This window comes from Danio rerio, chromosome 2, assembly GCF_049306965.1.
Source record: "Danio rerio strain Tuebingen ecotype United States chromosome 2, GRCz12tu, whole genome shotgun sequence".
NCBI classification, from domain to species: domain Eukaryota; kingdom Metazoa; phylum Chordata; class Actinopteri; order Cypriniformes; family Danionidae; genus Danio; species Danio rerio.
In genome coordinates, this window is record NC_133177.1 from 41,616,457 (window position 1) to 41,641,580 (window position 25,124).

The window sequence follows — 25,124 nt, forward strand, 5'->3', positions numbered from 1 at the left end:
ATCTTTCTCACTCAGACGTGAAGGAGCCGAGGATTCGCTCCCATCAGCCTTAAAGCCTTTGATAAGATTCCCCGGTGGCGAAGGGGGATTGAAACTCATAACACGCTGAGATCTGTGTGTATCGGAGTGTGTGTTTCTGTAATGGTTATGTGTGTAGATGGCCTCTCGGTATCCAGGCCACCGCATTGCTGTTTAGAGCAGTCAAAACCCATTTCACATGATGGCTGAAGTGCCATTTTCTCAAACACTGTTTCTCCCAACTCGCGGGGCGCTAAATAAATCTGCCCAGGAAAACACATTCATTAGGTTAATGCACAGATGCGAAATGCATTTTTTTCCCCCGCTCACTCCCAATGTTTTATGATTTATTGTGCTGCAGGAATGTGAAATTGAGTATACCCGAATAAGTTATTTAAGTGATTTAGAGGTTGACACTGAATATTTTTTCGCACTGTTTTTGATTTATGGTTATTGCGAAAATATGAAATTGACTATATGAGCATAAGAACATTACTTTATAATATAAGTAATTTGGTTGATTTAGAGGCCTAATGATAATGCGCATGTATACAAAGGCGGCAGAGAATCTGTCCTTGAAACAGGATGTCTGGCGCCAATTTACATGGCTAATTTGAATGCATATTATGGTCAGCTGGGTGTCACTGCATAAATTAGACCTTTCTGATGCGCTTTCATGTATAATTCAGTCGCTTTTTAAAACGTCTTGTTTTTGAATCAACAACCATGCTGATAGTCCTTTATTAAGGTGTCAGCGCGTGGAGATATTATACCTCATTTAGTGCCGTTATTCTAATCTCAGTAGGGCCAATAATGGTGCGACTGTTTAAATCCATGCTTGTTTTTTCCACTAATGTGGTCAGGCATCTGCTTGCCAGTGTGTGTGTGTGTGTGCGCGTCACGCTGTGTGTCTGTCCTTGAGTCCGTGTTGGAGTGTTTGTTTTGAGCTGTGTCACTACGCCGCTGTTATTGGACGTGTAAATCACAAGGAGTGCTGGCGGAGGTCACGTCGATCAGGTCAATGCCAGGGACAAAGGAACAGGCTCCTCTTATTCACCGTGACTCCGCTGAGGGGATTCTCTGTGTCTTTCATCATCCCGCCGTCGCCAGCCTTAACGATAGCAGCAGCTTCATTAAGGGCCTCGTTAAGTCCTGTCGTTAAGGCCTGTCGTTAAGGCGGGTCATTAAGGCCCTTCGTTAAGAACCTCGGGCTTGGAACGGCAAACTGCTGGCAGGCTTGACTGACCGAGAGCTCTAGGCGGAATTAATGGATGGATTCAGGAATTCCTTAACCACAGCATAGCAACGGCTTCTGAGTTTCTTGCTCTCCCTAGTAACCGTACTCAACACCTGGACTGACAGCATGCAGATTCCTCAACTGGTTACTAGTTGAAGCTGAGGTACTGACTGACTAATGAAGCGTTACCTCCTGGGAAGTTCCAATTGGCAGATCGTAATTATGATATAAGGTGTGTTCAAGTCACTTTGGTGCTGTATATCAGAGCAACATGGTGATGTATATTTTAAGTTTGAAAAAAATAAATAAATACATGTTATACTACCTACATTCATTCATTTATTTTCCTTAAGGCTTAAGGCTGATTTATATTTCTGCGTTTAGTGATCGCCGTGACCCACGATGCATTCCTTGTGCGTTGTTGTGCATGTATGCTTCTGCGTGCTGTTTGTGTTGCTCTGCAATAACACTTTTGAAATGCTAGCTGTCAGTAGGTTTTTATGTTCCTCTTTGTTGTGCTTTTGCACTGGTGTTTTTATTTTTATTTTTTTATGAAAAGTACCCAGGACTTAATTTGTGCTGGAATACTCCGAATCCGGTACCTCTGAAATCTGATCCAGCTCCTCATTTTACAGATCCCCCTCCTCAACCGCTCTCCTTCTTCACTGTTCACTTTCCCTTTCGTCTGCGTCTCCCCAACCCTCTTTACTTTCGTCTGCGACACACCCGCCCCGCTTACTTTCGTCAATGACATCCCTCCGCTATCCACCCCACCAACCAATTTCGTGCGTGACACCTCTCCATCCTTGCATAACATGCCGGATATGTTACTCTGATCTTTTCCGGGACCTCCCAATTCATAAATTAAGCACAGACTCTATCTTAATGTACAAGTAGCTAAAACTCACTCATTCTAAGGTGGGAACAAGCAACATGCAACAACTTTTATCATAAGGTAAACACAAAAAAAAAGTTTATATCTGGAGCTTCTTCATGGTACTCGACACTCGTAAACACTTGCCTCAACAAGTTTGTGCGGCTCTCACCCCCACTGACATTTGTCAGTGCTACCAAACCAATCAATCACAGAGCTTAAGAGAACACCCATACACTCTCACATTCTACTCATACTCTACGACCAATTTAGTTTATTCAGTTCACCTACAGTATATCACAAGTCTTTGGACTGTGGGGGAAGCCGGATCACCTGAAGGAAACTCATGTGAACACTGAGGAGAACATGCAAACTCCACATGGAAATGCCAACTGACCCTACCTGGGCTCGAACCAGCGACATTCTTGTTGTGAGGTTATTGTGCTACCCACTGCGCCACCATGTCACAATGATGTGTCAACAATGTGTATTAGCATTTTTGCTTTTTAAATTCAGTTTATAAAAGTGCTGCAAACTGACACGTCATATTCAATTTGCTAAACATAGAATGTTTATTTTAAGTAAATTTTACATTTCAGTACAGATGCTTTATCTACTGCACGTGACATATTTTTTTTCACAGACATGACACTGAGCCATAAACTCTGAGCTTAAAGGGAAAATAAAGCACTTAGTCAAGTTTACATTATTTTGTACAGTGGATCCCACTTTAATGAAACTATATTTAACAAATTTGATTAATGTAACCATTTAGAAGTAAACGGCATGTTTAATATAGATTTTAGACCTAGGGTGTCGATGTGTCTGACATCATGGGGTTGGTTCTGTTTGTTCAGTTGAACAGATACAATGGAAGTAATGCACTGAAAATGGGGACTGGAAAGCCTAATTTAACCCAAAAAAAGAAAAAAGAAAAATAGAATTAATATATATACTTTTATATTAGTCCCACATCTGATGCTTGTAAATGCACCAGCTCCACGTCCACAACTTCACACGCTGGGTTAAATTAGGCTCTCCAGTCTTCGTTTTTAGTCCATTACTTCCATTGTATCTGCTCAGCGGAGGTAATGGAACCAACCCGGTGACGTCAGACACTGCGACATTTCAAGATGGCGGTGCCCTAGGTCTAAAATCTATAGTAAAACATGCTGTTTTCTTCTAAATGGTTACATTAATCAAGTTAAATTAAATATATTTTTCATTAAAGTGGAATCCACTGTAAACTAACAAAATAATGAAAACTTGACTTGAGTGCTTCATTTCCCCCTTAAAGAAAATCTAAACATCTGTATGCGTGTTCAAGCCATTCAGAAAGACTGTTGAAAAAACACGAGGATACTGTTTTTTTGCTGGTTCCTTGGTGGGTTTAGACCTGCAGTTTATTTTAAAAATATAACAATAAATCTGCCTGTCAATGGTGTCAAGTCCTTACCTTAATGTGTGATTCACTGAATCATTCATTTAAACGATTTGGCTTATTAATTTACTGAAGAAATTAACAGGTCATTCCCTTTAGAAGGGCACTTCCCTACGCCCAAATCCATTCGAAGAGCTTACCCTCCAGAATGACAGCTTTGAAAAGATTAGGGCATAGGGATGAGCCCTTCCAAATGGAACATGCTGTTTGACACCTGCACAAAGATCATCGGGCTCAGAGTGTTCATAAGTTGTACTCTTTGAAATTCTTTATTTCAAAAGCTCTTCAAAGTGGCCAGTTTTGAGCATTTTGGTTTGAAATGACACTTCAATGTGGTAGCCATGATTGTTCACACACTTAGGTGGCCTTCAGAGTGTGATGTATCCGTTTTGGAACACCTTGGAAGTCATATGAATGGATCAATGATTCACTTGATTAGTTCAAATGCAGTGTTGCTCTTAAATTCTGCTCTGGCTTTGTTTGGAACAAATTTTTATGGCACACCAAAAACAAGTGGACAAAACCGTGTTCACAATGTAACTTGTTTTGTATTAACTATTTGTTTGTTGATCTGTTGTCTCTCTTACTTTTTTTGCTTTGCTTTGTTTTTAATCTGGTTTTGTTTTGATATTCCTGACATTCAGTGATTGACCGACGGCAACAACTCACACTTCTCTTACCCTAAACAGATCTAAACTGTGTTTCCTACAAAAATAGTCTATGTTTCCCAGCTATTTTTTTTCTTTTTTTTCGCTCAATATTACAAGTAATGCTCCGTTTAAGCCTTCGCCATAGTAACCTAGTCATACTAATAGCGAATAGGTCTCAATGACATGACTAATTGATCCGGCAAATACGAATCTACGAATCTGTTGCTAACTTTACTCAACTTCATATTTCCATATGTTTCAAGCTACGAATATTTGACATTACAAATCAACAGAACAAGACTGAGATATAATCACAAACTGAGCCCTTGCGATCAATATACTTTACCAGCAGCTGTTTTTCATTAACTTTCTAAAGAGCACACAAACATACTGACAGTAATAGGTAACTTACTGTACATTGTTATGGGTCAATGATGGTACTATTCAACACAAATCCATCAGTTTCCCCTTTCTGGCTGCTCTTTCTGTGAATTATGTAGAAGCACTGTCCATGCATGTTTCCTCGTTGGTTAGTAACGTTTTGCATTGCACAACAATTAATCTATCAGGCTTTTTGGCTAAAAATAGAGAAATCATGGTTTAATTTGTAATTATTGGATTATTTTAAAATTTCACCTCTCCTGCTGAGCATGAGCTAAGCTGTTAAATGTTTAGCATATGAGGCGGCTAGGCTAGCTTCAATTTTGATTGAATTATTCTCTAATCGTTTGCCTATTATGTCATGAATATACCCCTGTAATGCATACTGCAGTCTTTTTTTTGTCTGGTTATCTCAGATATCTCACCTGTTTGCCAAAAATGACTATTATATCCCTGACAATATCTGACACCATCGCATACACATTTTGCCAGGCACGAAAGCTTGACAGGCGTAGCAACAGTAACGAAGGAGGGCGGGGCTTAGCGAAGGGTCAATTGCTTACCATTTCACTTGTGTATTTTTGGATTTTTGAGAGCTTGCAGACTTTTTTTTCAGTAACTTCATTCTTTTTGGGCATTTTTGGTTTATGCACCTATTGGATTGTTTTGCACGTGCAGTGAGTCTTTGGTTGCTTTTTTGATCTGTTGTGGAAAATCACTATCGATCATACTTGCATGCTAATATTTAGAAAAAATAGCTCTTGCTTACTGTCTTACAAATATGAAAACAAAAACACACAGGGATGTTTTTTGCTTTCATAACTTGAAATCCAGGGTCATTCTAGGTCTAATAGGCATCAGCACAGTATATGCTAATAGACCTTGAAGAAGTGATTTTGTTTGTTTTTTTGCCAAGTGAGTGACATGCTCTAATGTCAGCTTGCACATCTTTAAAATAACAACTATGACAATATCAGAGATGATAAATATGCCAACCCCCTGGTGTGAGTCAAGTTTACATTATTTTGTACAGTGGATCCCACTTTAATGAAACTATATTTAACAAATTTGATTAATGTAACCATTTAGAAGTAAACGGCATGTTTAATATAGATTTTAGACCTAGGGTGTCGATGTGTCTGACATCATGGGGTTGGTTCTGTTTGTTCAGTTGAACAGATACAATGGAAGTAATGCACTGAAAATGGGGACTGGAAAGCCTAATTTAACCCAAAAAAAGAAAAAAGAAAAATAGAATTAATATATATACTTTTATATTAGTCCCACATCTGATGCTTGTAAATGCACCAGCTCCACGTCCACAACTTCACACGCTGGGTTAAATTAGGCTCTCCAGTCTTCGTTTTTAGTCCATTACTTCCATTGTATCTGCTCAGCGGAGGTAATGGAACCAACCCGGTGACGTCAGACACTGCGACATTTCAAGATGGCGGTGCCCTAGGTCTAAAATCTATAGTAAAACATGCTGTTTTCTTCTAAATGGTTACATTAATCAAGTTAAATTAAATATATTTTTCATTAAAGTGGAATCCACTGTAAACTAACAAAATAATGAAAACTTGACTTGAGTGCTTCATTTCCCCCTTAAAGAAAATCTAAACATCTGTATGCGTGTTCAAGCCATTCAGAAAGACTGTTGAAAAAACACGAGGATACTGTTTTTTTGCTGGTTCCTTGGTGGGTTTAGACCTGCAGTTTATTTTAAAAATATAACAATAAATCTGCCTGTCAATGGTGTCAAGTCCTTACCTTAATGTGTGATTCACTGAATCATTCATTTAAACGATTTGGCTTATTAATTTACTGAAGAAATTAACAGGTCATTCCCTTTAGAAGGGCACTTCCCTACGCCCAAATCCATTCGAAGAGCTTACCCTCCAGAATGACAGCTTTGAAAAGATTAGGGCATAGGGATGAGCCCTTCCAAATGGAACATGCTGTTTGACACCTGCACAAAGATCATCGGGCTCAGAGTGTTCATAAGTTGTACTCTTTGAAATTCTTTATTTCAAAAGCTCTTCAAAGTGGCCAGTTTTGAGCATTTTGGTTTGAAATGACACTTCAATGTGGTAGCCATGATTGTTCACACACTTAGGTGGCCTTCAGAGTGTGATGTATCCGTTTTGGAACACCTTGGAAGTCATATGAATGGATCAATGATTCACTTGATTAGTTCAAATGCAGTGTTGCTCTTAAATTCTGCTCTGGCTTTGTTTGGAACAAATTTTTATGGCACACCAAAAACAAGTGGACAAAACCGTGTTCACAATGTAACTTGTTTTGTATTAACTATTTGTTTGTTGATCTGTTGTCTCTCTTACTTTTTTTGCTTTGCTTTGTTTTTAATCTGGTTTTGTTTTGATATTCCTGACATTCAGTGATTGACCGACGGCAACAACTCACACTTCTCTTACCCTAAACAGATCTAAACTGTGTTTCCTACAAAAATAGTCTATGTTTCCCAGCTATTTTTTTTCTTTTTTTTCGCTCAATATTACAAGTAATGCTCCGTTTAAGCCTTCGCCATAGTAACCTAGTCATACTAATAGCGAATAGGTCTCAATGACATGACTAATTGATCCGGCAAATACGAATCTACGAATCTGTTGCTAACTTTACTCAACTTCATATTTCCATATGTTTCAAGCTACGAATATTTGAAATTACAAATCAACAGAACAAGACTGAGATATAATCACAAACTGAGCCCTTGCGATCAATATACTTTACCAGCAGCTGTTTTTCATTAACTTTCTAAAGAGCACACAAACATACTGACAGTAATAGGTAACTTACTGTACATTGTTATGGGTCAATGATGGTACTATTCAACACAAATCCATCAGTTTCCCCTTTCTGGCTGCTCTTTCTGTGAATTATGTAGAAGCACTGTCCATGCATGTTTCCTCGTTGGTTAGTAACGTTTTGCATTGCACAACAATTAATCTATCAGGCTTTTTGGCTAAAAATAGAGAAATCATGGTTTAATTTGTAATTATTGGATTATTTTAAAATTTCACCTCTCCTGCTGAGCATGAGCTAAGCTGTTAAATGTTTAGCATATGAGGCGGCTAGGCTAGCTTCAATTTTGATTGAATTATTCTCTAATCGTTTGCCTATTATGTCATGAATATACCCCTGTAATGCATACTGCAGTCTTTTTTTTGTCTGGTTATCTCAGATATCTCACCTGTTTGCCAAAAATGACTATTATATCCCTGACAATATCTGACACCATCGCATACACATTTTGCCAGGCACGAAAGCTTGACAGGCGTAGCAACAGTAACGAAGGAGGGCGGGGCTTAGCGAAGGGTCAATTGCTTACCATTTCACTTGTGTATTTTTGGATTTTTGAGAGCTTGCAGACTTTTTTTTCAGTAACTTCATTCTTTTTGGGCATTTTTGGTTTATGCACCTATTGGATTGTTTTGCACGTGCAGTGAGTCTTTGGTTGCTTTTTTGATCTGTTGTGGAAAATCACTATCGATCATACTTGCATGCTAATATTTAGAAAAAATAGCTCTTGCTTACTGTCTTACAAATATGAAAACAAAAACACACAGGGATGTTTTTTGCTTTCATAACTTGAAATCCAGGGTCATTCTAGGTCTAATAGGCATCAGCACAGTATATGCTAATAGACCTTGAAGAAGTGATTTTGTTTGTTTTTTTGCCAAGTGAGTGACATGCTCTAATGTCAGCTTGCACATCTTTAAAATAACAACTATGACAATATCAGAGATGATAAATATGCCAACCCCCTGGTGTGAGGTTCACAGCTTTTTGTTGCTTTGAAAGGAAACTACATTAGCAAAAATAATCTCATAAATATCTAAAGTAAAAATAGATATGTAACAGCCTTATTAGAATTCATAGGTCTTTTTTTAGGTCCCTACTGCATGATCTGAAAACATCATTTTTACTTCTAAGTTGTTCATGTGTGAGATGTCTTAATTGTCGGCAGTGACAGCATTCAAAAATGTCTGATTAACTAATGAAATGATGCTACTCAATCATGCACAATACTGTATAGATACTCAATACTAATGTAGAATATCTTTACTTTGCATGGCATAAGCATTACTCTGCATCATGGGGTGTACATCCAAAAATTACATTTATATAGAAGCTAAAATAACATTTAGCACTCTATTCTTAACAGATCTATACATTGTTTGTAGTAATATGCAATTAGCAATAGTATGTTGACATGTTGTGTATTATTGCTCATTTAAAGTAACATCTAGAACGATCCTGATATAGTAGGTGATGTATGATATCAGAGATTCTGCCAAAAGTGGTTGCATAAGATTTTTTTTAAAGATGTACTGTATAATAGGCTGTCCAAACAGTGGCTTGTCTTGGCTGACCGCTTGCGATCGAATCACCTAAAAATGCATTTAATACAATGCCATGTGTAAACACGGCTAAAACCGAGGTCTGGCTTGGTCATTAAGAATGCCATGGTGCTTTTTTCAAAAGAGTAGGTATGTAACCCCTGCACCCTGGTCAAATTGGCCCCTCTCCATCATGGCCTCCTAATCATCCGCATATAATTGGCTGCTTCACAGCACTGATGTCTCCTCTCCTCTGATAACTGGTATGTGCTGGCGGTTCTGGCACAATAAAGGCTGCTGTCACATCATCCAGGTGGATGCTTATTGTGGACACCTCACTCATGCTATAAAATGCGTTCAGCACAATTACACAGTTAAAAAAATAGCTATTTATAAATGTAAATATGCTTGTGTGTATTACTGTATGTGCGTAATATTATTATTTTTATTATTATTTGTTCATTTTTTTTGAATGTGTATTTTTTTAAATATTCATTATTCAATTTTTATAATCATAATTGTTACATAATAATATAACAAAATGAAACTGAAACTGAGGGAGATAATCAGAACACATGTTGCTAATAGACAATGTTATTTAATATGTAATAATAATAATATATTCCCTATCCAAAAAAATAAAAAAATAAAAAATAATAATAATCACACATTCTAACATTTTATTGCTTCATTTATAGCTTAGATCAGAGGTTCCCAAACTTTTCAGCCCACGATCCCTTAAATAACAATGTCAGTCACTCGCGACCCCCAAATTCCTCTTTGGTAGTTATACATATGCAAATGTTGCTCATACAACAATAGGTCTACAGTATATAAACATGAGCATATTGACAACACAAAAAGTGCAGTCTAACAATCATATCATTTTTATAGTCATTTATTAATTTGTTTAATTTAATATTAACTTCAACTAAAAAGACTTTTGTTTTGACAATGTTTTCAAGCATAAGTCTATTCTTGGTTTAACTTTGGAGACAAATGTGCAGTTGTATTCTGTATTTATTTTTAATGTGTTTGATTGCCATAAAGGTGTCAGAAAGTTTAACCTGGTGCTATAAAATGAATTTGCTGCAGCCGATGCGATTGCTGTGTTGTTAATCTGACGTAAACACATTGATCCTATAAAAAATAATAATAATTTAAAGGCTGATGGCTTTTCATTTGCATGTTGTTGTTTTTTACTATTAATGTTATTATGTATTTATCTTCTGTGGCTTATGGTAAAAAAAAAATGTAATTCTCATAGTTTAATCAAATTTATTTGACTTTTTAAAATCACCAAGCGACCCCCTGTCATTGTCCCATGACCGCCCAGGGAGTCCCGACCCCTACTTCTGGGTGAGTCAGACCGCTCAATAGGGTTAAGATCTGGACTATGTGGTGGCCAGTAATGTGTAAAAAGATGTCTAATACTCCCTGAACCATTCTTTCACAATTGGAGCCAGATGAATCCTTGCTTCAACTTGGAATATATCCATGCTATCAGAGAAAAATAAATCTATTGATAAAATAAACTGGTCATTCATTACATTCTGGTAGTAAACTGACCTAATTCTTTGGGCACATAAAGTTACTAAACCTAAACCCAACCAACAGCAGCGTCCCCAGATCATTTCCATAAATAGCCATACATCAATATACAGTATATAACTGTGGTAAAGTTTTAGTCTGTCAAACATTTTTATGACATTTGAAAATGTCTGCTTTAGTGTGAGGGAGTTGAACTTTTAAACTATGAACATGCTGAGAATATCTGCTAGATTCAGCTAGCTGAACACCAACGCCTACGAGGAACCAACAGTACAGTGACCTTAAGATCTCAATGTCAACACCCCTTGACATGGAAAATGTTGTTTTATCATATGCCAATTGTTGCATTGTTCTAGTATATTGCAGAAATAAACACACACACTCGAAAAAAAATCAATGAATCAAGCAGAGCGGAGTGTGCCTTTTAGATTTTTCCCCATCACTGCCCACCGAGTGTCAGTACAATCTTTAGGGATTTACATCTACACAACCACATGCTTGGTCTCCAAATTCAATCTGGAAAAGCCAATGAATATTCTGATTTTCCCCCCTAAAAAATCTCCATTTTGATTCCATTGAGAAAACGTACTCAGCTCTTTCCACACTCGGATGCCTGCAAACATAGGACACGCACCCATTTGTCTTCCAAACTTGCTGTGTGGCACTTTTTGTGGAAGTTGTGCTGTTATGGGGTCTTTTTAAGCAGCCGTATTCTGGCCACGTAGAAGCGGTAATGAGGATGAATGCTGATGCGTTCTCCACACTCTTTTCCTCTGAGCGTCACGCGCTCCCTATGCAGCCGGGGCTTTGCTCTCTGCATGAAGGCTCCTTAACCGTCGACTGCCGCTGATCCGCTAACCAGACTCCTCCCGCAATCAATGCCCCGAGTACCAGCGCTTCACGCAAGGCTGTGTGATCATTACCGCCCATCTGTACTGTCTGACGATGAGCCCCCGACATCCTCATCCGTCACACTGCCGTCTACATTTCAGGATTAATCATTTGTTCCAATATTTTAGCTTGATGCTACACAATATGTCTGTTATGATAGTCTAATGTCTTGTAATGTTGTAGATAAAACAAATATTGAATCCCAACCAATCGTAGCTTGAAAAACATGTAAGATGTCACTGAGAAGGCGGAGCTATAGTGACTAGTTTCAAGAAATAAGAGTATAAAGCAACAATGTTTACTGAAGCAACATGTTTTTCCAATACAAATGTTCTCTCTCAGAAGTTTTAAGTGTTAGTATTTCTTTCAGTACATTATTGGTGTCCTAGTCATTGTGAGGTGTCAACTATGAGGCACTAGATGAAATTATTGATTCTTGTAATTGACTGATGTTTATGAATCACCACAGCAATCTATATAAAAATCAGACTATTGTTGTGAAGTCTCAACCTGAATTTCTGTATCAAATGTTTTAAGTCATTTTTTCATCAACCTATCCTGTTTTTTGTGTAATCAAATTGTAGTTGATTTAAAGTCTGAGAATTTTATTCTAGATTAGTTAAATTCTTTCTTTATTTTTTCTTTGTTTATTTATTTGTTTGTTTGTTTCTTTTCTTTCTTTCTTTCTTTCTTTCTTTCTTTCTTTCTTTCTTTCTTTCTTTAAATAATAATACAATTATGAAGTTTTATTTTTTGTAAACAATAAACCAGGACCTCGTAGTAAAAAAACTGGACAGGTTAACAAAACATAATTTCAAACAATTGACAAATTAAATAACATTTTCAATCATAACAATATTTTAGATTCTCTATTTACAAAACAGATTCTTTAAATTTAATAGTATTCTGAGCAGAAAAGTAGAAGTTACCCAGCAGGCACAGGACGTCAACATGACGTCAGATTGACGTTGTACCCCAATGTCGGGGGATGTAGCATTTTGTTTGGAAATGAAAATCAGGCTGACATCAGAACCCAACTTTAGGTCGACATTAATGTCCTTAGTCAAACCTAAAATCAACCAGATATCAACGTCTTATGATGTTACAGCTTGATGTTGTGTGGATGTTACCATTATAAAGTCTATTAGATGTTGGATTTTGGTTGTCATACCTGACGAATAAATTTCAGTATTTAATGTCTATATCCCTCGACTTTGAATTTTGGTCACTTTCCACACAACCTAAAATCAACCAAATATCAACGTCATTTGATATCATTATTGGACGAAATTATTATCAAAATACTGTTGTCCTTGGACGCTGGCTAGACATTGAATTTTGTCCTACTATCATTATCTTATGACGCTGTGTGCCTGCTGGGAGGAAATATAATTATAAAACAAATGAAAATGACGTATACAGACATGCACACAAAAGTGTCGAAACAAGTCATATGACTTCTCACCATGTTTACTCTCTATTAAATATACACACAAGTCCACTTGTATTGAACTTTAACACACATTATCATTAGTAACAAAAGTTGTCATCTTCGGTTTTCATGTCCAGATAGTTTTATAAGTTTAAAGATCATTTCTACATTTACCATGTCAGGGTGTTTACAGTAGCCTCCACTGTTAGAGGGGCTGGAATGGCTGCCTAGTTAGTAAACTAAAGTCCATCTTACCATCTTGACTATGCTGCTGCCCTGGTGGCTGTCTGGTTAGCCATTTTCATGCACCAGCTCTGAGTAAAAATACTCACATACTCGCATACTTCTCTCCTTTGTCCAAATCCAAATGTACACTCTCAGAAAAAAGGTACACGTGGTACAAATAATGTTAAGGAACAGTTGAAACTAACAGTAAAAACAGTAAAAGTTGAACCTCATATTCTAGAAAAAGTCCTCTTATGATACTGGTTAGCACCTTTTATGGTACACTGAAATGAAGGTATGCAATTGGTCTCATAAAAAAAGGTACATAAGTGTTGGACAACTCCTTTATTACAATATCTATAAAAATAAATATTGCTGGAAAGACAAAGTGATTTTAGGAATAATTTCCATATTAAAACATGAATTATCATTTTAAAACATGTTTAAAGAAACTCATAAACATTAATTATTAAGTTCTATAATACAAAACAACTGGTAAAACAAACTAAAGTATTGTAAAATAAACATTTAAGTCATTTTAATAAAGATTTGGTAAGCATTTTCTGATAAATACAGTTTTATTATGGATATCCGCACCTTTTGTTGTTTTATTTCCACTACGCACTTGAGCTAGCAAAGTCCTGTATATGCAAAAGGTTCATGTAGTAGACATTTAAGTATTGTAAAACTAATCAAACATTGTGCATATCTCATTACAATTTCTTTTGTCATAACTCTTTTTCCATTTTAAAATTAGGTAAATTAAATTAACTTATAAGTGATTACAAAGATATTGTGTAAAGAATTGGAGAAATAAAATGTTTTATATTGTACATGAGAGAATGTGTTTCAAAGTATTGTGAAATGTTTATCAAAAATTTGATCTTTTGATTTATGTTAAAGCACATTTTATTTATTGTAAATGGAAAAGGTGCATTTAAACAAAAAAAAAACTTTTTCAAAAGCATTGTTTAAAAACGTATTTGATGTTTTATATTTACTAAAAATATAATTTTTGGATATAGCAAAATGCCTCTAAATAGTTCTTAAAGGAAAAAATTTGACATTAATCAAATGTACAAAGTGTCTTGTCACTGTAGTGAACTTTGCTCAGTTTTTGCTTGACATTAAATGCATTATAAAACTGACTTTGGAAAAAAGACACAGCGTGTTTCAGAAAAACAAGAAATGTGACAAATTCCAGGAAATATGCTAATACACTCTTCAGTAAATCTAATTTACATAAATGTGTTTCTATTAAAACATCATCAAAAAGAGACTTTTTATTAATTTTGTAAAATTATTCTAGACTTTGTGTTTTGCGAAAGTTCATTTACTTCGCAAACACTGTTCAAGCACAGTTGCAACAAATAGTTTGGGTTAACAAAAAGAACAGCACTTGATGTAGTTAGTGGTGTTTTGACCTCAGTATAGTCTCTGTTTGTCCTTCTGAACCCTTCAGTCTGGTGTAATCTTTCTGTCTCCTCCTCTCCCTCTCTCTTTCTCCACATCAGCTTCACACTGACATGGACAGAGGTGATGGACGCACTAAGTACGTGCTGCGGGGCGAGGGGGCGGGGTCAGTGTTCGTGATTGACGAGAAGACTGGCAACATCCACGTAACCAAGCCCTTGGACCGGGAGGAGAAGGACGAATACCGGCTGATTGCCACAGCAACAGACAGTCAGACAGAGCGAGCCCTGGAGCCCTCCTCCCAGTTCATCATTAGAGTGCAAGATATCAACGACAACCCACCTGTCTTCGAGGAAGGACCCTACAGCGCCACAGTCCCCGAGATGGCCAATATAGGTAGCGGAAGACAACATATGCTCATCCCCTCTAGCACGTTTTCCTGGTGAATGTCAATGATTTTTGAGTAATGCAGGATTCATGCTGTCCCACCCCCCTCACCCCAAAAAAACCGAATAGATGAAAAGCCAAGGAATTGCTTTCTATAATTTGCGCAGTTTAAATGTTAATGTTGCTCATTCTGGTGATATAACCTCTTGCGTTTATCGATCTTGCATCTATTCGAGACAGACTCAAAATATTATCACTTAGACAAGTCGTGCTTTTGTTTTGCCTGAAATGGGTCTAATTAATTTCAAAGCATCGCAAGAAATGCTCGGGGTGAAATGCCATTCAAATCTAATATTCCGGCGACGTGAATGCGTTATCAGTCTAAATTGTGGCGTGTCTCTTCAGTCGTACTCAGACGGAATATGAATAGATTTCTTTGAGCATTTGCGTGTTGCGTCAACCCGTCAGTTTTTTGATCTGATCGTTTACAGTCGCTCTCCCACCGTCGTCATTTGCCGCTTCTTAACTACCTGCGAAAGATGTGTAATCAGACGGCAGCCTCCCATCAACCCACCAGCTCTCTTGGTGACACTGTCAGGCCTTTGATGTCTGAAAACAGCAACAGCTGCTCCCACAAATCCCCCCGTCCCTCTGAGCTTGTCAGCCACGGCCCCATGGGAAACGTAGTTCTTTTTTTTCCATTGTACATATATATGTGTTCACTTCAAACTGCTCCGGTCTCACGCATGAAACTCTTTGATTTATTTGGTCGGAAAAAAAGTCCATGTCTGTCAGGAACGAAGAGATTGGAGACGTGAGGGAGTTATGGGAACAAGGGAGTGTGGCCGCAGAAACAGGCATAGAGATTGAGAGTGGGAGCAAATGGGGAATTGGAGAAGGAGATGAAGAGAAATGAAGTGAGACAGACAGACAGAGGCGCGAATGAAAGAAGGTGTGCGGCTGGGGAGGAGAGAAAGTGAATACTGTATTTGTCACACTGCAGCAGGGCGAGGAGAGAGGGAGAATCTGTCAGTCTTTATATGGCTCTCTCCATTTAATGTGCTTGTCCTGCGATGACCTGTGCTCATATATGCCATATTGATCATCTCTTATTGTCTTGTATCTCTCCTCCTCAGGGACGTCCATCATCCAGGTGACGGCATCAGATGCAGACGATCCCACGTATGGGAACAGCGCACGGCTGGTGTATACGTTGGTTCAGGGACAGCCACACTTCTCTGTGGATCCTCAGACAGGTGAATCTTTCTTTTCACAACAACTCTTTTTATTGTGATTGGGTCACAATGTAGCACAACATTAGTTACATTTTATTAAGCAAATGTTTATTTTTATTGTTGAGATTTATAATTGTACTTGTCCCAGACCTTCAATCTTTAACTAAATATTAAAAATCCGATATTCATCCATGTCTTGCTCGCTAAACCTATTGAAATTTTGGTTGTAGTCAAAACAAGATTATAATTGTTTTTTTATTGGCAGTTTTATCAGTTTTTTTTTATATAGTTTTTTTATTTTGAAATTGCTCAGTTTTAGTTTAGTTTTTATTAGTTTTAGTTTTAGTTTTTTGTTTGTATTTTGTAAATTAGGATATTTGTTAGGTACAAGATTTAAAATCATCAGAATAAATATTATATAATAAAACTCAAAGATAGGCTAAATTAAGATAGAACACAGAATCTTCCCAAGTTGGGAGTCAATATATTAAATATGTAGTCAACAAGTCAGTTAATACATTACCATGATCTGAAAAGTTTCTTACAATTAAGTTTTGCAAACCAACTTATCGCTTATTTATATTCCATTATGACTTTCGGTTATGAAATAAACATACATTTTGCCAGATCATGCATTCGCTGTATTATTGGTTCACCGCTTCTCAAATCTGATCTCACTGTACTGTTCTAAGGCAGTATCAGTCATGTTAAAAAGTATGTTTCTGTAGATAAGTGCTTAACATAACTGAAGTCGGGAATCATTTCTAATGAATTCGGTGCAATTTGGTGAATTAGTTCAATCGGTTGAATTAGAAGATCCAGTTAAAAAGAAGCATTAGTTCATGATCATGATCACTAATACAGAAATAAAACCCATTATTGGACACGTGTGCTGCTGTCATGTCCAGATGTTGTTTTTGTCATGGATGCAACAGAGAATGACTGGAGGAGGACCGGCTTGATCTTGCCAATGGCAGCAGGATTACAGACTCTGAGGTGCCGTACGGGTCAAACACCCGGCAGCGTGATGTAAATAGATTTACTTCAAAAGGCTGTATGTATTAAATATATTTAATACACGACGAAAACGAAGGACAATTTTTCTATAATTTTAGTCAGTTTCAGTTAGTTTTGTATACACACAAAACAGTTTCAGTTAGTTCTAGTTAAAAATATATATATTTCTATTAACGAAATTTTTTTTTAATTCGAGTTTTTGTTTTTTTGTTAATTTTTGTTTACCATAATACCCTTTATTTAAAAACATTTTCCTTTGGCTTAGCTCCTTATTTATCAGGGGTTAATTAACGGCCACAGCGAAATTAATCGCCAACTATTCCAGCCAGTTTTTTACACAGCGGATGCCCTTCCAGCCACAACCCAGTAAACACCCATACACTCTCGCATTCACACACACTCAAACACTATGGCCCATTTAGTTTACCCCAGTCACCTATTCTGCATGTCTTGACTAGAGGAAACCCACGCGAACACGGGGAGAACATGCAAACTCCACACATAAATGCCAACTGGCTCAGCCAGGACTCAAACCAGCAAACTTCTGTGAGGCGACAGTGCTAACCGCTGAGCCACCATGCCACCCCCTAGTGAAAGTCTTTCCCAAATAGAAAAATAGTTTGAAATGACAAATACTGAATATTGGTATGGCTGCATCAACAGTCTTTCTTAAAGCGTTTTTAGTTATAAGTAAAATAAATAATTTTAAAAAGTATTACTATTATAATAATTATTATAATAATACATATCCATATAATAATACATGACATTATATTAGGCATCTTCTGTAAATCATAGTTAAAATGTATGAAATTTTCTATTTTTGATCCTCTTAATCCTTTAAGAATTTAAAATCCATAAACAGTCAAAAGTGACACTTTGACATGAAATTTAAGAAGATCAATTATCACCTGTTAAAATTAATTATCACAGTTATTATGTGCATGATTTTAATTACTTAAACATCAAATATCAAATGCTGTTAATGAAATTAGCCTTAACATGGCGCCAGGCAAAAATGGTATTATCGAAATGTTTCAAATGTCATTGCCTTCTGAAATGATGAGCATTACTGGTCACTAACATACAGTAGTGAGTTTTAAATGTTGGTGAACAAGATGTTGGTTAACCACCAGCTATATCAACATCAAACTAGCACCATAAACCAAAGATTTATTTATTTAAAGGTTTAACCTGTAGTTATAAAATAAAATAAAATAAAATAAAATAAAATAAAATAAAACAAAAAAGCAAAAAACAAAACAAAACAAAACAAAAAATAAAATAAAATAAAGGCAATGCGATGGCACAATGGGTAGCACGTTTAGGTACATGTGAATTAGGTATGCTAAAATTGACCATAGTGTATGAGTGTGTGTGAATGAGTGTGTGTGGATGTTTCCTTGTGTTGGATTGTGGCTAAAAGGGCATCCGCGCAAAACATATGCTGGATAAGTTGACGGTTAATTCCGATCTAGCGACCCCTGATTAATAAAGGGACTAAGCCAAAAAGAAAATGTAAATAAAATAAAATAAAATAAAATAAAATAAAATAAAATAAAATTAAATTAAATTAAATTAAATTAAATAAAATGAAATGAAATGAAATTATGTGACTGCAAACAACGATATACATATATATATATATATATATATATATATATATATATATATATATATATATATATATATATATATATATATATATATATATATATATACATATCGGTTTAGTATAGCTTGAGTGTCAAACATTTAATAACCAGCTGGGATGCCATCACTCTGTATTAAGGTGCATTTGTAAGTATCAGATGATAACTAATGCACAAAAATTTCTGTGCTCAATTGGAGTTGAAGGGTTAATCCACATTTACTGCAATAACACATTTACTACAAAAAAACATACTCTGTTGTAGCAACCAGTACACCTAACTGACTCCCACTATATTTGCCTTCTTTACTGCTGGTTGCTAGGTTACCAATGCCACAGTCAGCTGCTCTAACAACTTAATGGAATTGCATATAATTTACATTTGGGATTTCTTTTTTTGGGAATTTTTTTTTTCAGTGTGGAAAACCTAATACAAAGTTCTTCATCGAATTCTCCCCATCCTTCAGCCTTAATGGAAGTTTTTAATCCTCAAGTGAAGTCACAAAAAATCAGTGAAAATGCATTCAAATTTTTTTGTTGAATAAAGAGCCTTCAGTTTTACGGTGTAGGTCTGTCTCATTCCCTGATCAGACATTAGTGCCACCTCTCTCCATTCAAAGCCCCGATCGCTTCCTTAAGTTCCCCTTCATTCTGTCATCTGGTTCTTTCCTCTTTCCTCTTTTCCTGGCTCTTTCCTCCCTCACTTCAATGCTCGTTAATCCAGACTGACTTGGCAGAAATGTATTCATACCGCTGAGCTGCTGCACTTTTCAACAAATGCTGAAAATACTAACTCAAATCACACTTCTAAGGGCTGTAGAAAAAAATAGAGAAAAGCTTCAAAGTGGGACACCAGAACAGGTTTGTGAACTGTTTAAAAAAAAAAAGCTAAATTCTGTCATCATTTACTCCCCTTTATGCCAACCTGTGTAAATTTTCAGTGGAACAAAAAGTCAATTTTTAGTCTTACCCATACAGTTACAAATCAGTGACCAAGCTCTTAAAAAAGACAAAATCACCATAAAAGCATCATTAAAAAATAGTTTATATGACTTGTGCATCATATTCTAAGTCTTCTGAAGTCTTGCGATAGATTTGCATGTGATTTGCAAGTCATTATTCCGTGGCACCTCCAAAAGCTCACATACCCTGCGTCTGCTTCCAGAATAAATGATCATTCTTACATTTTTAATTGATGATAAATTGTCCCCAAGGCTTATATACAGCTTTTTAGTAAATACATTAAAATTGACTTTCTTCTTCAGGAACAAATGATGTTTTTCGCTTGAGTGATTGAAGAAACATTCTTGCAATCTGTCGACTTCAATGTCAATCTGTTTCTCACATGAAGATTGTACCAATTCATGTCAGGCTACTTTTTTTCATCTCTTGTGTGTTTTTTGGCAGTTTTTTAGGCCTTTCTGTTCAATCATTTTGGGTAATTAATATTTTTTAGGCAAGGAAGCATTAAATTGATAACAGGTGACAGCAAAGACCTTTATAATACTATAAAAAGATCCGATCAAAAACATTTTATTCTTTAAAATATTTAAGTCGAGGTCATATCAAGGTGTTTTTGGTTTGGTTGATATCTTTGATAAACAGGGCTTTAGGTCTTTTCAAGATTTGAAAGAAGGTTACAATTTCCCTGGACATTTTTATTTTCTGTATTTAAGGCTGAGAAATGCAATGCGTGCCTATAGAGTTCCGTGGAACTGTAATTTGGACATTCATCCATTGAGGGACTGGGTGAATTTTTCTCAGTCATGTGGAGCAGTCTCATGCATTTATAACAAACTGCTTAACTATGACTTCATTACACTCCCCATCATCACAATATTGGAAAAGGAACTGGCCCCTTACAAACTGAATTGGGACTGGATATGGGAAAGTATCCAGGTGAAAAATCCTGCTCATCAACTTATACACTATAATCTGATCCACAAGGCTTATGCAACTCCATATATGCTACACAGAATTAAGCGGTTACCTACCTCTTTCAGTGTGTCCACTTATCAATGTATTTTGGGATAAGGTCTTTTAAAGTATTTCAGAATTTTGTGATACGTTTATTTCTAAATTCCCCAATATGTGTTTATTGAATGATGATTATGATTTTAACTTAAACATTCACCAACAAAGGATATTTCATGCTGCACTAACTGCAGCCAAGAAGGTTATATTTAAAATTTGGCATAAACCCACATTCCCAGCTGACAAAAAGTGGCTTATTGAACTAAAAAATACTAAGAGAACAATCTACACAAATAATTAACAGATCTAAACCCCAAACAATCATAAACAAAGTATAGTCTGAATTTGCTGAGAAAATTTTTAGATAAACTAAAGTGTACTGAAAGATAAATAGTATTATATTAGAGGTGTATAAAGGTCATTTCTCACCCCAGAGTTTTTTTCTTTTTCTGTTTATTGTTATTTATTTATTAATGTTTAAATGTATCTTCATTTTATGCAAACTCTGCCTTGTATATAGTTGTTGCTAGCTATGTATGTTGACTTTGTTCTGTAATAAATAAATAATCACAAAAAACCCAACATTTCATTCTATCCCATATAGAAATCTGATATATGGAAATATATGCCACTGACATATGACATACAAGTTTATATTTGAATATCACATATCTAAAAAAAAATTCATATAAGGGTCACATACACTAAAAAATGATACTGCATATCTACTCATTAAACTTGAGGTAACAGATTACAAGCATTATTATTAATTAAATTCAACATATATGGAAGTAACAATTAATTAAATTAGCTAATTTAAAATTAGTCATTTAAATTGAATAACCACAAACTGTAATTAAAGAAAATAGCAAAAAACAATGTTAATGAAAACTACTCAATGTTTTTATTTTGATTGAAGAAAATTTGTGGAGCCTGTTCATCAGCTCTAAAAAATAAGCAATATTATTAAATAAATTCAACAAGTATAGAATTGGACATTAACAAATATTTTTTAAAAGCAATACACTTAAATTGACATATAAGTGATTTATCTCATGAAAGGTATTAGTTGGCAGAACAATGCAGATTCATTGAAGCAAAGAGGACACAGCAGTTCATGGGAATACTACCCTCTAATATATTCCTGTGTTCACTAGACCACAGGTGTCAAACTCCGTTCCAAAAGGGCCGCAGCTCTGCACAGTTTAGTTCCAACCCTAATTAAACACACCTGATCAAACTAATTGAGTCCTTCAGGCTTGTTTGAAACCTACAGGTAAGTGTGTTGGAGCAGGGTTGGAACTAAACTGCGCAGGGCTTCGGCCCTCCAGGAATTGAGTTTGACACCCCTGCACTAGACAGTCACTTGTAAAACACCTTTCCTTGTTAAAGTTAAAATGCATAACTCAAACCCAGGTGGACACAAGCTCTGGGAATACAAATATTTTAAGAAATTGCAAAAATGTCCATTGAAATATTTTTATTAACATGTCAGTTACAACCATTGGAATTTCAAGTACATATATGTTGAAATACATTAGATGCAATTATGTATGTTTATTTATGGCTATATATAAACACATATATATATATATAATTATAGCTAATATATTTGAACATATATAGTCAAGCCTAAAAGTATTCATACCCCTGGCAAATACTGACTTAAAGTTACTTTTATTGAACCAGCAAGTTTTCTTTTTTTTTTGGACTGGGAATGACACAGGCTTCTCCCAAGATACAATAAGATAATGTTCAAAAGGCAATATTGTGGAAAAATATATTTTTTCAGCTTTTATTTACAAAAACAAAAACTTTAGGTCAGAATTTGCTAGGGGTATGAATCATTTCAAGCCCGACTGTTTGTGCATATTTGTACATCCAATGATTAAAACAATTATAAATATATAATATATATAGGTAAGTGGCAATTTTTGCAATATTTCAAAGTATATGTTGCAAATATGACATATTATTTATATGTGAAATCCAAATGTGAACTTGTAAGTCATTATAATATGTAAGTTGCACACAGTGGGGGAAATAATAGTAATACCAAAACATATTTCTAAAGATGCTGTTGACTTGAAATTTCTACCAGATAGCAACCAAAGAAATCCATATATGCAAAGAAAACAAATCTTAAGGTATGTGAATTAAAATGAAATGACACAGGAAAAGTATTGAACACATGAAGAAAGGGAGGTGTAAAAGGGCAGTGATAGCTCAGACAGCAGCTGAAATATCCCAGTAGTTTTTTAGCAACCATCTGCTCTTTGTAAGTGATATTTGCTGCTTCAGTCCAACATTTACACCTTTATACCTACGAGGATGATAAAGATGAAACCAGGGTGGACATTACAGCAAGACAATGATCCAAAACACAGCCAGGAAAACGCTCAAATGCTTTCAAAGATAGAGAATCAAGCTGTAGAATGGCCCAGCCATTTAGCTGACTCAAATCCAATAGAAAATACAAAATAAGCTTGGATAGACAAAACACACAGATCCATCGAGATTTTTACACTCTGTTGAAGTCTGTGAAAAAAATCACACCAAACATGTGACTTCATTCTCCACATGAGAGTCATCTTCAAGCTGCCGTCACCTAAAAAGCCTTTTCTATAAAGTAATTAAAACATCTCAGTGGGTCAGTACATTATCCTAGTGTCATTTTATTGTTATTACACTTAACATTTTTTCATATTTTTTGTTTTGTTTTATTTTTATGTCTTTATTTGTGTTTTTACTAAAATCTGGTTCTATTCCATGTCTAAAGGTCCTTTGGAAATTTTATTCTCAGGAAAAAACATGACTTGTTGAATCCAACCCGGGCTCATTGTGGAAACGTAGCCCCGCGGACGTTTCTGCGGACCGCGATTTACGTCCCGGGAGGTACGTATTCGAGCGGTTTTTTGTTTTCGCGGATCCTCGGGCCGTTCTCGCGCAAATAGCCGCCGGATCGAAAAAAAAAAAAAAAAGCAAAAGCCCTCGTCTTCGATTTTGACCGCGTTTTCAGATCCCGCTGCGTTCTCGCCCTTATTTTCCGGATTCCGTTTTTCGTCTTACCTGATTTCCGGAACCCGCCGTTCCCCGGACTCGATCCCGGTCGTCATCCACCGCGGCCGGCTCCGGCTCGTCCTCCTCCTCTGGGGCCTCCGCTCCGCCGACGCAACGCTGTGAGCTAGGCGGACAAACTGATTGCGTCAGGAAAGCCCTCCACTCGGAGGCCAGCCGTCGGCCGGCGAGCGCGAAGAGGAGGGGCGGAGCGGCGCCACACCGCCCCGCAGCGTTCGCTCGAAAAAAACCAAACGCGGCCTTTACGTACCTCCGGCCACGTAAATCGCGGTCTTCAGAAACATCCGCGGGGCTACGTTTCCAGAATGAGCTTGGGTTGGTTGAATCCCACCCTCTCTATATTGCCATATGTCAGATTTCTATATGGGATAAAAAAAATGCATGATTTCCTCACCATTTATGAAGAATCATATAGATGTGAATAATGGCTGCTGAGAATTCAGCTACCATCACAGGACTAAATTACATTAAAAGAAAAACAGTTATTTTTACATTTTAACAATGTGTCACAACACTTCTGTCTTTACTCTTTGAAATGCAGCCTTGGTGAACAAAATAGACTTCCTTCAGTTGCAAGAAAGCTCTTACCAACCTCAAACTTTTAAACAGTAGTGCAGCTGCATAAAGAGTTGCATAAAAATACACCCTGCTGCGTTCCTCGGAATAAAATAACAGCATATAGGTGCTCAGCGACACGAGGGTGAGTAAATGGTGACAGAGTTTCTGGCTGAACTTTTCCTTGAAATGGCAAGCTTAAATGACACGGCGGAGGGGCCTCTGCGCCTGTCGAAGGGTCTGGTTTGTGACCCGGAGGCTTGCGAGAGGCTTTTATTCAGGGTTACAGGGGGCTGTAGTCATTTGAAAAATCACTCCTGCTTCTTTGTGCTCTAGAGTGGAATTGGCAGTAGTGAAGTGAGCGAAGGGTGATTCTACACACAAGTCGGGACTGTGTGGCCAATCTCTATGTGTGAGCGCAAGGGTTGGGAATAGAATGATGGGTATTTGTGTGTATGACAGGCCAGAAAGAATGAGGCAGGGAGAAGGAGCGAGAGAGTGAAAGATGAATTTTACTGGGCGCACGGATCCATTGTGCCAATGTTTGTGTAGCAGTCGGCGTATTGTGTCTCTGTCTATGTGGATAATGGACTTGCTTGGTGTTTTTATTCCATTTGGCCGTCTAATGAAACCTAATTAATTTTGTTGACATTTGTGGACCCCACGCTGATATGAATGAGAGGGCTTTTTCTCCTGGAGGTTTGTGAATGCTAATCAAGGATATTAACCTAATTCTGTCCTGTATGCATTGGA

The 25,124-nt window shown here is 36.6% G+C and overlaps 1 protein-coding gene across 10 annotated transcripts in view; it reads left to right on the plus strand.

Annotated features, from left to right (window-relative positions):
* Nucleotides 1–25,124, plus strand: part of cdh24b (cadherin 24, type 2b) — a 267,097-nt gene that overhangs the window by 145,998 nt on the left and 95,975 nt on the right. For all 10 annotated transcript variants that reach the window (XM_073928672.1, XM_021467808.3, XM_073928670.1 and 7 more), the window contains 2 exons: nt 14,576–14,870; nt 15,998–16,117. In XM_073928672.1, coding sequence (XP_073784773.1) covers nt 14,576–14,870; nt 15,998–16,117 — 415 coding nt within the window. The remainder of the gene's footprint in view (nt 1–14,575; nt 14,871–15,997; nt 16,118–25,124) is intronic.